At 34.5% G+C, this 14,300-nt stretch overlaps 1 protein-coding gene across 1 annotated transcript; it reads left to right on the top strand.

Annotated features, from left to right (window-relative positions):
- Positions 1–6,807: 6,807 nt before the first annotated feature.
- LOC126883941 (craniofacial development protein 2-like) lies at positions 6,808–12,402 on the top strand. Its single transcript, XM_050649717.1, has 2 exons — positions 6,808–8,704; positions 11,911–12,402. Exon 1 carries the CDS (start codon positions 7,572–7,574, stop codon positions 8,358–8,360), a length of 789 nt encoding a protein of 262 aa, XP_050505674.1. The 5' UTR covers positions 6,808–7,571; the 3' UTR covers positions 8,361–8,704; positions 11,911–12,402.
- The last annotated feature ends 1,898 nt before the right edge of the window (positions 12,403–14,300 follow it).

Here is a 14,300-nt window from a genome sequence, read left to right on the forward strand (position 1 = left end):
CTGTTTGAAATAATAGATTGTTGTTAATTGTGTTTTAGTTCAGTTCTATGTAGGTAGGTAAGTATATTTTACGTAAAAACATTTCGAATTCTAATGCGAGTATAAAGATTTAGGAGGATATTTTATTTTTAACATATTATCAATAGTTTAACGAAATGGGAAAAGTTAATCAAACGACAAATAAAGCGAATAATTCCAAGAAAAAGTCCATTAAAAGCCGTGCCAAAATTATGAGAACATCGAAATTGGAGCCACCACAAATTTTAACAATGTAAGTACCTATGAGAAGTAATCTACTGTTGTCATACATAAAAAAAAGTGTGAAAAGTTGTTTCCCATGAAAATGAAATTCGTAATAAATCTATGTTTAGGTACAGAAATCCTGACTACAGTACAAATGCCAATTTTTTTTAGGTAGATATTCATAGTCCTGTCGCCAAGGGGGTACAACGGCCTCCTTTATTCAGATGGTCTTACCCAAGATTTTTTTATGTATCTTGACCCGTAGAACACGAATTTGTTGGGTAACAGTTGATCCGGATGTCGATAAGATTGTTATAAACAAAGAACTTGAGGAATTACATAACAGCGATTTCTCGCAAAACAAAACATTTTTTTTTGTATTTTTTGGGTCATTCTAAGCAAAAACTGTTCTGACAAGTTTTTTCGTAGGATGCATAGTTTTCGAGATAAACGCGGTTGAACATAAAATCGAAAAATTGCAATTTTTGAACCCGAAAAAATTTATTTTTGCTAAAGGTGATACAGTAGCGATCAACAGGTAGCAAAAACGCGTTCCAAGATTGCGGCTGTAATTTTGAATATTTTTTCGAGATATTTGGCACACGTATTCGTAATAAAATAAAGAATGGCGGTACAGGGCCGAATTTGAAAAATATATTAATATGTGGAAATTACTCTGTAATTAAATACAATATTAAAAAAACGAGCCTGTACCGCCATTAAGAAGAACAAAAAAATACAATTTCTTCAAATAAACTTTTTTATCCGATGCCTAGATTTTGTGTAATTTTGGAACTACTAAAATTTTTTATTTCATTAGTAGTTCCAAAATGACACAAAATCTAGGCATCGGATAAAAAAATTGAAGAAAGTGTATTTTTATAAAAAGTGCAGGAGCTAACAATGCCGAGGAAGATCTATCAGGCTGCATCTCACTTCCCGCCTGTCCAGCACGGTAAAATTCCAACAAAGCTTAGTTCCGAATACTCAGATTACGAGTAGAACTAATCAAAATAATAAATAATCATTCCATGAAGTACGACTTAACCTGGTAGATTTCCCTCGGCCTTCTTAGCTCCGGCAATTCGTTGGCTTGCAAATTTTAGAAGCCACAAGCCACGATTGGTTTAACCAGAAGACTAGTTCTAAGTTTTATTTTATTTTTGATATTGTTAATATTAGAAGTAAAACTTTCGTTCGTCTTTAGCAGATATCGCCACGGCATTCATGCCATCATTTCGTTGTGAACCGATAACGGTAGCCCGAATTTTAGTAGTTCAAAGAGAATGAAATATGCACCTCTGATGGGACCCTAAGAAGGGTTAAAGGGTGTTCTAGAGTGCCTTTGGCGCTCTATGAACTAAATAAAATAAGACTGCTCTCGTTTCGCTTCACAATGAAATTATTATTTATTATTATTTTTTCGTACAAATACCTATGTTAACATAAAATTTTCACCCATTTGGGTTTATTTTTATAAATATTTATTTACTAATAACAAAATTGTTTTAGGTTACTTCCATTTAGCGCGCCTATGAGTTAAATTGTCAATAATATTAATCTTACATACCTAATGTCAAAGATTACCAATGTTGCCAACGTTTATGATACTATCTCCCGAAGTTATATTTTATTGCTACCTGTTGATCGCTACTGTTTACTCTTAAAGAAACATAGTCAATAATATCAGAAAAGCTTCATCAAACTTAAATAGAATTGTTGCTAATAAATCATAATAGTTAAATGTTAATAAAAACTTTCAATTGGAAACCAAAAGGAAATAAGATTCCCATGTGTAAATGTTATTTTTAAGAATAATAAGATATAGCAAATAATAAGCAGTGATTGCCATTTAAATAAAATAAACAATATTTTGATTACAATTGTAACCCATATGTGTTATTATTTTACTCTTTTCTTTCCTATCCCGATTAGGAACCATTGAGAAATACTTAGAAGCCACGTATGTAAGTAATTAATTTTATAAAAAGCCCTGAGATTGAAAACATATTGATATGTGATCTGGTAAATTAATTAGATTATTATTAAAGCATTGATTAAATTAAATGACATATAAAATTATTATCTCATATCAATAATCAAGATCACATCAACTGTCGTCCAACGTGGAAAGCATGGAAAAGTATTTCTAGTGGCAAATTTGAAGGATAGAAAGAGTAAAGCCGGTATTTGAAAATTTATATGCCTGTGGTAAAAAGTGAGATACTTACATTTGATAACAAAATTTTAGATCTCTTTAGGTACAAATTTTACATAACTGATTTAATATTTTATTTTTACGATATTTACATTTGATATATTTATTGACAATTTATAATATTTGGGTGAGAAAAAGTCGTCTTGGTAACATACTAGTAAAATTTCATATTTGGCGGGGACAGTACTGCTTGAAAACAAATGTCTGTGACAAGAAGCCAAAGCAAAGACAACAAAAAACAAAAAGAACATTCAAATCAAGAGAATAATTCAGACCAAGAAGATATTTTAGACACGACAATCATGGCATCAGAACAGCAAGAATTATCAGGAATAGATAAACTATTACAACTGATGCAACTCCAGTCACAAAAACTGGATGACAATCAACGAAAAGTGGATCGAAAAATGGATGAAACAAAAAAAAAATTGGATCAAAAAATGGATGAAACACAACAGAAAATGGATGAAACACAACAAAAAATGGATGAAACACAACAAAAATTGGATCAAAAAATGGATGAAACACAACAAAAAATGAAACAAGCAATAGAAGAGAACAACAAGAAAATGGAGGAACGCATAGGAAAGTATGAAAAGGAAGTAAAAGGATGTTTGACAACAATGAAAAACGAGATGAAAGAACAAGAAATGAAAATTCAAAATAAAATAAAGGAGATTACGAATTGCCAGAAAAAAGAAATGGAAAGTTTGGAAAACAAGTTGCAAAACGCTATTCAAGCAGACATAGAAGAAGTGGAAAGAAAAATTGCGGAAATCAATACTCAACAAAATGTCGGAGAAAGAAGAGAAATGGTTATACATAGCACAGATGACGTGAAGATAAGATTTGGCGGGGATGTAAGAAGATTACACCCAGTGCCGTTCATATATAGCCTGAAAAAGAAAATACAGCACATCGGAAATTTCGAAACAGCAAAAGAAACTATCAGAAACCATCTAAAATATGAAGCAAGCCTATGGTTCGATTGCAAAGAAGAAGAATTTGACAGTTGGCAACAATTTGAACAAAAATTTTTGAATTATTTCTGGGGAAAAGTCCAACAATTGGAAATTAACAAGGAATTGCAAAATGGGAAATACAATGATAGGATGGGTATATCAGAAAGGACATATGCATTACAAATTTACTATAACGCAAAACATTTACAATATAATTACTCATCGGAACAATTTAGTCGAACTGATTGCAAGACATTTCGAAGAAACGCTGGAAGACCATATCACATTGCAAAACTACAAAGACATAGATAGTTTATGCCAATTCCTACAAATAAGAGAATCACGTTTAAGAGAAAGAAAATCCAGAAGGTCGCGAGAAGATTACAGGCCCCGAGAAACACAGGATTACAGAGATAGAAATCAAAATAGGAGGGACTATACAAGACGAGATTTGAATCCCAGAAGGGAAAACGAAAATAGAGACAACGGAAGAGGAAATTATGAACAAAGAAATAGGCAATGGAATGAGGACAGAAATCGAGAATACCAGAATAGAAACACCACACTCGCAAGTCAAGAAAACAGAAATAATGGTAGACAAAATGAACAGGGATATCGAGAAAACCGAAACAGATCCGACAGACCAAGAGAAAATAGAAGAGAAGTAAATAATACCCAGACAGATGAATATGACGGAGAGAGACATTATGACGAAAATATAAACAACGATGAGCAACAGGCGTCTTTTCACGACGGCGCTCACTAAAAACCAAAAATCAAACAGGAATCTTTTGTAACCCCAAGGAGTTTATTAAATTGGCAAGAAACAACGAAAAGAAAAATGGAGTTAATTTAAAATTTGTGGATGGATTTATCAACGAGAAACCAATTAAAATTATGATAGACACTGGATCTGAAATAACATTGGTCAATAGAAAACTAATAGAAGAAGTTAACTTAACAAATTTAATTTACAAAATACCTAGGGTAAATTTAGTGGGCGCAAACAAACGGACATTGGCAACTATAAATGAAGGCATACGAGTAATGGTACGACTGGGTAAGAAGATGTATGCACTACAATGTGTAATAATGCCAAACATGTCACATGACATGATAGTAGGAGTTGACGAATTGGCAGAAAAACATGTAGTGATAGATTTTAAAAATAATACGATGAATCTAACAGAAGAAAAAGAAGAAGAACAGGACAAGGAACAGGAGAAACAAAATACGGACGAATCAGGTAAAGAACAAACAGTGGAAATGAATTTGGCAACGAAGCAAGGACAAAGAAGAAAAGGGAGAAAAAGTCAGAAAAAGACAAAAGAAAATGAAACCTGTGGCTCCTCAAAAGAAGAGTTGAGCCCAGAAGAAGAAAAATTGAGAGTATCAAAAGCAAAACAAAACTGGGATTCCTCAAAAGAAGAGATGAGCTCAGGAGAAGAAGAAATAAAGCTAACAAATGAAAGCGAAAAAGATATGATCGAAACAGTGGCATTTGAAGAGGAGGCATATGAAAACGAGGATGCAGAATACACGGTAAAAGTATGTGAAAAATCTGAGGAAAAAGACAGAAGATTGATATGGGAAAAAGGGAAAGACAACATAATAGCCGACACTCTAACACAGGATGAGGACACTGAAAATAAGGAAACAATTACTCTACAGGTGGGACTAATTAGAGTAATACAAGAAGAAGGGGTATAAGACGTAGATTAAAGTAAGGAAATATACAGGGAGTTGGTTTTGCCTCGAGAAAATTTATTTAAAAATGCAGATAAATTTTATCGAATACAAGGCGGGGATTTGTTATATTTCTATTTGATATCAAAATTAAAATTTGATAATTATAGACAAAATTCAATTTAATATAAAATATTTTCAATTTTCTCAACCACGGGCATATAAATTTAGAACAACCTGTATACAACAAATTGTTATATTTAATTTTAAGAAGTGATTAAATAAGACTCAAGTGAAATCGATAATAGGTCATTATCGTTGTTCGCGGAAGGATCGATCATTAGCCGATGCTAAATAAGACTAAGTGGAAATAGAGAATAGGTCATTAAAATTTGTATATAGTAGAAAGTAATTTTAGAATGGGAATTAACTATTTTCTTTGAAATCCATTAAGCATATTTAGAAAGTTTAAAAATTGGTTTTGAGGAATACTGCGAATGAGAGTTGGTGGTGGAAGTTTGATTTGTGAATCTGGAAGGGATATTTAGAAAGTAGGGGAATGAATGACAAATAGAGATCAGAATGTTTTGAGCTGTCGAGAAGTGAAGTCGAGTAGTAGACGGTAGTGTACGGAGAGTGAGAAAGCCGGTGTAGTTCCGTGAGTGTGGAGTATCTATCGCGGAACGAGAGGTAGGCCAGGTTGAGAGTAAAAGAACCTCCTTGAGCCAAGAGTTCCCGGTAGCTGATTGCAGTTTCGAAAAAGGTAGAACACAGCATCACGACAGAAGCAGGAAACGAGAGCTATACGAGCTAGTTTCAGAGGAGAACATTACTGGAAGCCAGGACGAGGTTTTGATTGCAGCCAAGGATAGCAGGAAACGGGTCTTGTGTGAAGACATTCTCAGTTCACCAGAAAAAGGTCAGTCTCATTTGTTTGGACATGAATGTATGGGTTTTTCGTATTAAATACCACATTTAAAATTGAAGAAACATAGTCAATAATATCAGAAAAGCTTCATCAAACTTAAATAGAATTGTTGCTAATAAATCATAATAGTTAAATGTTAATAAAAACTTTCAATTGGAAACCAAAAGGAAATAAGATTCCCATGTGTAAATGTTATTTTTAAGAATAATAAGATATAGCAAATAATAAGCAGTGATTGCCATTTAAATAAAATAAACAATATTTTGATTACAATTGTAACCCATATGTGTTATTATTTTACTCTTTTCTTTCCTATCCCGATTAGGAACCATTGAGAAATACTTAGAAGCCACGTATGTAAGTAATTAATTTTATAAAAAGCCCTGAGATTGAAAACATATTGATATGTGATCTGGTAAATTAATTAGATTATTATTAAAGCATTGATTAAATTAAATGACATATAAAATTATTATCTCATATCAATAATCAAGATCACATCAATATATATATATATATATATATATATATATATATATATATATATATATATATATATATATATATATAATTAATAATTTTAATAATTAATTAACCACATTCCACGTATGGGATGTAAGGGATAGTGATGCGCAACGTATAGCCTCTCCTTTCCAAATGTCAACCTCACCTGCCCGCGTGATGATCTTGATTCTGGTCATCCGGTGCATCCTGCTAGATAACAAACGAGGCTCTGACGTCCGAGTGATTGCCGGTATAAGCAATCCCCCACTTACGTACCAACGGCTTCGGGCGGATGAGTTGGGTAAGTGGTAGGGCACTCTTTTGTCCTAGGGTTGGGAAACTGGCCCTAAAGGCGGATGAACCGAGAACTAGGTCAACGGCGTAAGGATGTAGAAGGCAAGGAGAAACCACTACATTAAAGATCCATATGGATATCTCTTGTACATCTATCATGGCTACAGCTTTGAGAGTGAAGACTACTGATCATGTATATCGGAGTGCAAGATCCGGCAGGAGAGGAATAACAACACAGAACCATGGGGCCTCCCAGGTCGTTAGCAAGCGAAACCCCCAAGTAAAAGGAAAGGATACGCCTAGAAAAATTAAGCAGTTTATTAAAGTATGCACCTGGAACGTCAAGACCATGTACGAAGCAGGCAAAATTTATAATGCCATCCATGAAATGGAAAGACTGAATATCGATATAATGGGCATCAGTGAAATGCGATGGCCTGATGCCGGAAAATGTCAAATAAACGAGCACCAAGTATATTACTCTGGAAATACAGAAGGTCAACATAAGCATGGCGTCGGAGTAATTTTAAATAAACAAATAAAAAAATACGTTACGAATTTTGTTCCAATATCCGAGAGAATCATGCTCATTGAATTGGATTTATTCCCAGCAAAAACCAACATAATCCAAATATACGCACCCACAGCAGACAAATGAGACGAAGTAATAGAGGCTTTTTATTACGATTTAAGGAAAGTCCTAAGTAAGTTAAAAACCAATGAAGTAACGCTAGTTATGGGTGACTTTAATGCCAAAATCGGTAAGGGTAGTTATGGTGAAGTAGTAGGTTCATGGCGTTTGGGTGAGCGAAATGAGAGAAGAGAACGCCTACTCACATTTGCTACGGAAGAAGAGTTGGTAATCACCAATACACTCTTCAAATTACCATACAGAAGGTTATACACATGGCGCTCACCCGGTGACACGCCAGAAAATCTCATAAGAAACCAGATTGACTATATTTTAATAAATAAAAGATTCAAAAACTCTATAACATCAGTGAAAGCCTACCCTGGTGCAGATATTAAGTCAGACCATAACCCACTTGTCGGTAAGTTTCGTCTGAAATTTAAAAAAATCCACAAACCTAATCCTATAAGATACGATCTCAAACAACTAAGAGATGATGACATAAAGCAAGAAGTACGGGAATATCTGAAGAACAACATATCCAAGTTAGAAGTAGTTAATGATGTTGACACAGAAATAAACCACTTAGAAAACATTGGGAAGGAAATATTAGACCAATACCTGCGACCGAAAAAGACAGAAAAGAAAAACCCATGGATGACCGACGGTATATTACAGATGATGGACAGAAGAAGAGAATCCAAGCGGAAAGACTACGTTGCATATCAGTTTCTAGACAAAGAGATAAAAAAAGCTGTCAGAGAAGCTAAAAACAGAAATCTGGAAGAACAGTGTGAAGAAATCGAGATGTTGGAACGTAAACACGATTCCTTCAACCTCCACAAAAAGATCAAAGAAGCAGCAGGCATCTATAAATCAAAAAGGCAAAAATGAAAAGAAATTGAAATATTTATCAGAACCTTTAAGCCCATCAGATTAGAGTGTATGGTGGATAGGGGCAACAGATCGGTAATAGAGTCTATACAATAGAATCTATAATTTATAAAATATTCTATAGAAAATCTATCCTCTTCTAAGGCTGCAGAGCATTAGACTATCAGAGAGCACTTAATAGAGCAAAAATACGATAAACTATATATCTAAATTAAGTAGCTCTAGTATGATGAGCGAGATCTTAGAATAAAATTAGCCACCTGCCACCTGTATTATATAGGTATGCCTAAAAAGAAAAAATCTAAACAGACAATCAATTGTCCAAAGCACAAGCACAGTACAAGGTAGGGGTATCCTCCAAAGGGTCTCTAAATTTTTAGGACGCGTTTTTCACTACCTACCATTGGACCATTTATACAGGGTGTCCCATAATTAATTGGATATTAGCTAACGGGTGATAGAAGACATCAAAATACATATTAAGATTTAACCAAAATCGCTTAAATAAAATATGGCTCCTTACTGAGTTACAGGGTGTTTTATTTAAAAATTTAAAAATTATTTTTGCTCACTATTTTAAAACTATTCGACGTATCCTTTCATACGTGGCAGAAAGTGTAGGTATTATACACCCTATGAAATTATGATAAATAAACGTTTCTGGCTACTACCAGTGACGTACGACAGGGGACTGCGAATGGTTGACCCTTCCCAAATTCTACGCCACTGGCGGAATTGCCATTTTACCGCAATTTTTCGATTCTCCAATACTCTCTATGTAAATAACGTACTCTTCACTCGTAACGATAAAGACAATAGTTTTCGAGATATTTGAAGTTAAGCATGTAACGGCACAGTTATTTTTTATTCTAATTAATGTATTGTGCCGCTTAATTTTTAATTTCAAATATTTCGAAAACTAATGAATTTATCGTTAAGAGTGAATAACATACTCTTCAGTCCTAATGATAAAATCATTAGTTTTCGAAATATTTGAAATTAAAAATTAAGCGTCATTTAAAGTACGAGTCTGGGTTGACATAATATCTAATTAATACAACAGTAATTTGGAGTTACTACCCGTTTATTTAAGCGATGGTATATATTACGTAAATATAACTAATTACATGTAAACAACAATAGCGAGCATGAATGTCCTCATCAGCAAGCAGTGATGTGGGAGGGAGGGGATGTGACATGAGGTGAGGTAGATGGGATCGCTTTCACGGGATAAATGGGGAAGGTAATATGACGGAACAACTCTTTAGCAGTATATTCTGTTCTATATAAAGTATATAATTATAAAATTGTATTATATTATATAAATAATATATATATATATATATATATATATATATATATATATATATATATATATATAGATATATATATATATATATATATATATATATATATATATATATTATCTATATATATATATATATATATAATTAATAATTTTAATAATTAATTAACCACATATATTCCACGTATGGGATGTAAGGGATAGTGATGCGCAACGTATAGCCTCTCCTTTCCAAATGTCAACCTCACCTGCCCGCGTGATGATCTTGATTCTGGTCATCCGGTGCATCCTGCTAGATAACAAACGAGGCTCTGACGTCCGAGTGATTGCCGGTATAAGCAATCCCCCACTTACCTACCAACGGCTTCGGGCGGATGAGTTGGGTAAGTGGTAGGGCACTCTTTTGTCCTAGGGTTGGGAAACTGGCCCTAAAGGCGGATGAACCGAGAACTAGGTCAACGGCGTAAGCATGTAGAAGGCAAGGAGAAACCACTACATTAAAGATCCATATGGATATCTCTTGTACATCTATCATGGCTACAGCTTTGAGAGTGAAGACTACTGATCATGTATATCGGAGTGCAAGATCCGGCAGGGGAGGAATAACAACACAGAACCATGGGGCCTCCCAGGTCGTTAGCAAGCGAAACCCCCAAGTAAAAGGAAAGGATACGCCTAGAAAAATTAAGCAGTTTATTAAAGTATGCACCTGGAACGTCAAGACCATGTACGAAGCAGGCAAAATTTATAATGCCATCCATGAAATGGAAAGACTGAATATCGATATAATGGGCATCAGTGAAATGCGATGGCCTGATGCCGGAAAATGTCAAATAAACGAGCACCAAGTATATTACTCTGGAAATACAGAAGGTCAACATAAGCATGGCGTCGGAGTAATTTTAAATAAACAAATAAAAAAATACGTTACGAATTTTGTTCCAATATCCGAGAGAATCATGCTCATTGAATTGGATTTATTCCCAGCAAAAACCAACATAATCCAAATATACGCACCCACAGCAGACAAATCAGACGAAGTAATAGAGGCTTTTTATTACGATTTAAGGAGAGTCCTAAGTAAGTTAAAAACCAATGAAGTAACGCTAGTTATGGGTGACTTTAATGCCAAAATCGGTAAGGGTAGTTATGGTGAAGTAGTAGGTTCATGGGGTTTGGGTGAGCGAAATGAGAGAGGAGAACGCCTACTCACATTTGCTACGGAAGAAGAGTTGGTAATCACCAATACACTCTTCAAATTACCATACAGAAGGTTATACACATGGCGCTCACCCGGTGACACGCCAGAAAATCTCATAAGAAACCAGATTGACTATATTTTAATAAATAAAAGATTCAAAAACTCTATAACATCAGTGAAAGCCTACCCTGGTGCAGATATTAAGTCAGACCATAACCCACTTGTCGGTAAGTTTCGTCTGAAATTTAAAAAAATCCACAAACCTAATCCTATAAGATACGATCTCAAACAACTAAGAGATGATGACATAAAGCAAGAAGTACGGGAATATCTGAAGAACAACATATCCAAGTCAGAAGTCGTTAATGATGTTGACACAGAAATAAACCACTTGGAAAACATTGGGAAGGAAATATTAGACCAATACCTGCGACCGAAAAAGACAGAAAAGAAAAACCCATGGATGACCGACGGTATATTACAGATGATGGACAGAAGAAGAGAATCCAAGCGGAAAGACTACGTTGCATATCAGTTCTAGACAAAGAGATAAAAAAAGCTGTCAGAGAAGCTAAAATCAGAAATCTGGAAGAACAGTGTGAAGAAATCGAGATGTTGGAACGTAAACACGATTCCTTCAACCTCCACAAAAAGATCAAAGAAGCAGCAGGCATCTATAAATCAAAAAGGCAAAAATGAAAAGAAATTGAAATATTTATCAGAACCTTTAAGCCCATCAGATTAGAGTGTATGGTGGATAGGGGCAACAGATCGGTAATAGAGTCTATACAATAGAATCTAGAATTTATAAAATATTCTATAGAAAATCTATTCTCTTCTAAGGCTGCAGAGCATTAGACTATCAGAGAGCACTTAATAGAGCAAAAATACGATAAACTATATATCTAAATTAAGTAGCTCTAGTATGATGAGCGAGATCTTAGAATAAAATTAGCCACCTGCCACCTGTATTATATAGGTATGCCTAAAAAGAAAAAATCTAAACAGACAATCAATTGTCCAAAACACAAGCACAGTACAAGGTAGGGATATCCTCCAAAGGGTCTCTAAATTTTTAGGACGCGTTTTTCACTACCTACCATTGGACCATTTATACAGGGTGTCCCATAATTAATTGGATATTAGCTAATGGGTGATAGAAGACATCAAAATACATATTAAGATTTAACCAAAATCGCTTAAATAAAATATGGCTCCTTACTGAGTTACAGGGTGTTTTATTTAAAAATTTAAAAATTATTTTTGCTCACTATTTTAAAACTATTCGACGTATCCTTTCATACGTGGCAGAAAGTGTAGGTATTATACACCCTATGAAATTATGATAAATAAACGTTTCTGGCTACTACCAGTGACGTACGACAGGGGACTGCGAATGGTTGACCCTTCCCAAATTCTACGCCACTGGCGGAATTGCCATTTTACCGCAATTTTTCGATTCTCCAATACTCTCTATGTAAATAACGTACTCTTCACTCGTAACGATAAAGACAATAGTTTTCGAGATATTTGAAGTTAAGCATGTAACGGCACAGTTATTTTTTATTCTAATTAATGTATTGTGCCGCTTAATTTTTAATTTCAAATATTTCGAAAACTAATGAATTTATCGTTAAGAGTGAATAACATACTCTTCAGTCCTAATGATAAAATCATTAGTTTTCGAAATATTTGAAATTAAAAATTAAGCGGCATTTAAAGTACGAGTCTGGGTTGACATATTAATATCTAATTAATACAACAGTAATTTGGAGTTATATTTGGAGCAATACAACAGTAAAGAGATAAAAAAAGCTGTCAGAGAAGCTAAAAACAGAAATCTGGAAGAACAGTGTGAAGAAATCGAGATGTTGGAACGTAAACACGATTCCTTCAACCTCCACAAAAAGATCAAAGAAGCAGCAGGCATCTATAAATCAAAAAGGCCGGGACACTTAACAGACGCTCAAGGAAATCCAATAGTTGATATTGAAGAAACAAAAACAACATGGATGAACTATGTGACAACAACATTTGAAGACGATAGGAATGTCACCATCACACAAAATAAAAATGACGATACCGGACCACCTATTCTCGAAGCGGAAGTAGAAGCTGCTATAAACAACATTAAGGAGGGAAAAGCCGCAAGACCAGACGAGTTCTACTCAGAATTTTTAAAAATTATGGATAAAGACGAAGTAAAAAGACTTACCTTGATCTTCAACAAAATATACCAAAGTGGAAAAATACCCCAACAGTGGCTAAGATCAACTTTTATAACAATCCCTAAAAAACCCAATGCCAAAAAATGTGAAGATTATCGAATAATAAACCTTATGAGCCATCTCCTGAAAACTTTTTTAAAAATTATACATAAAAGAATATATAAAAAGTGTGAAGAACACATGACAAACACACAATTCGGCTTCAGGGATGCATTGGGTACTCGAGAGGCACTTTTTGCAATACAAGTTCTCTTTCAAAGATGTAGAGACGTGAATTGTGATATATATGTGTGTTTTGTTGATTACCAGAAAGCGTTCGATAGAATAAAACATGACGAACTGATGAAAATATTAAATTCAATTGGTCTAGACAGCAGAGATCGCCGTATAATAAACAATATCTATTACGAACAAACTGCAGCTGTTAGAATAGGGGATCAGTTAACAGACGACATAAAGATAAAAAGAGGTGTGCGACAGGGATGTATATTGTCCCCATTATTGTTCAATACATATTCAGAGCACATTATGAACCTAGCGGACATAGACGAGGGAATATGTACTTATAAACGGAGAACGATTGAACAACATAAGATACGCTGATGATACTGTCATTTTTGCAGACAGTCTTGAAGGTCTGCAGACACTTGTCTCCAGGGTGGCAGAAGTAAGTAGCAGGTTTGGGCTTGATTTTAACATCAAAAAAACCAAATACATGGTTATAAGCAAAAATAGGATACCACCTGGTCAATTACTAGTTAACCAACAACCTATAACACAAATCACCAACTTTTGTTATTTGGGTGCAAACTTAAATGAACAGTGGGACCAATCGACGGAAATTAAGATAAGGATCGAGAAGGCAAGATCAGTCTTCGTCGAAATGAAAAAAATCTTTAACAGCCACGATATAAAATTGGAAATAAAAATTCGTTTAATAAAGTGCTACGTATTCTCCGTTCTTTTATATGGCGTGGAGTCATGGACCTTAACTGAAGCATCACTGAAGAGACTCGAAGCATTTGAGATGTGGTGCTATAGACGCATTTTGAGGATTTCCTGGATAGACAGAGTTACCAACGAAGAAGTTCTACATAGAATGGGTAAAGAGCGCGAACTAGTCGTAACCATAAAACGTCGCAAACTGGAATACCTGGGCCATGTAATGCGCAATGAACAACGATATGACCTACTTCGGACCATAC

Source organism: Diabrotica virgifera, chromosome 4 (assembly GCF_917563875.1).
Source record: "Diabrotica virgifera virgifera chromosome 4, PGI_DIABVI_V3a".
In the NCBI taxonomy this organism is placed as follows: Eukaryota; Metazoa; Arthropoda; class Insecta; order Coleoptera; family Chrysomelidae; genus Diabrotica; species Diabrotica virgifera.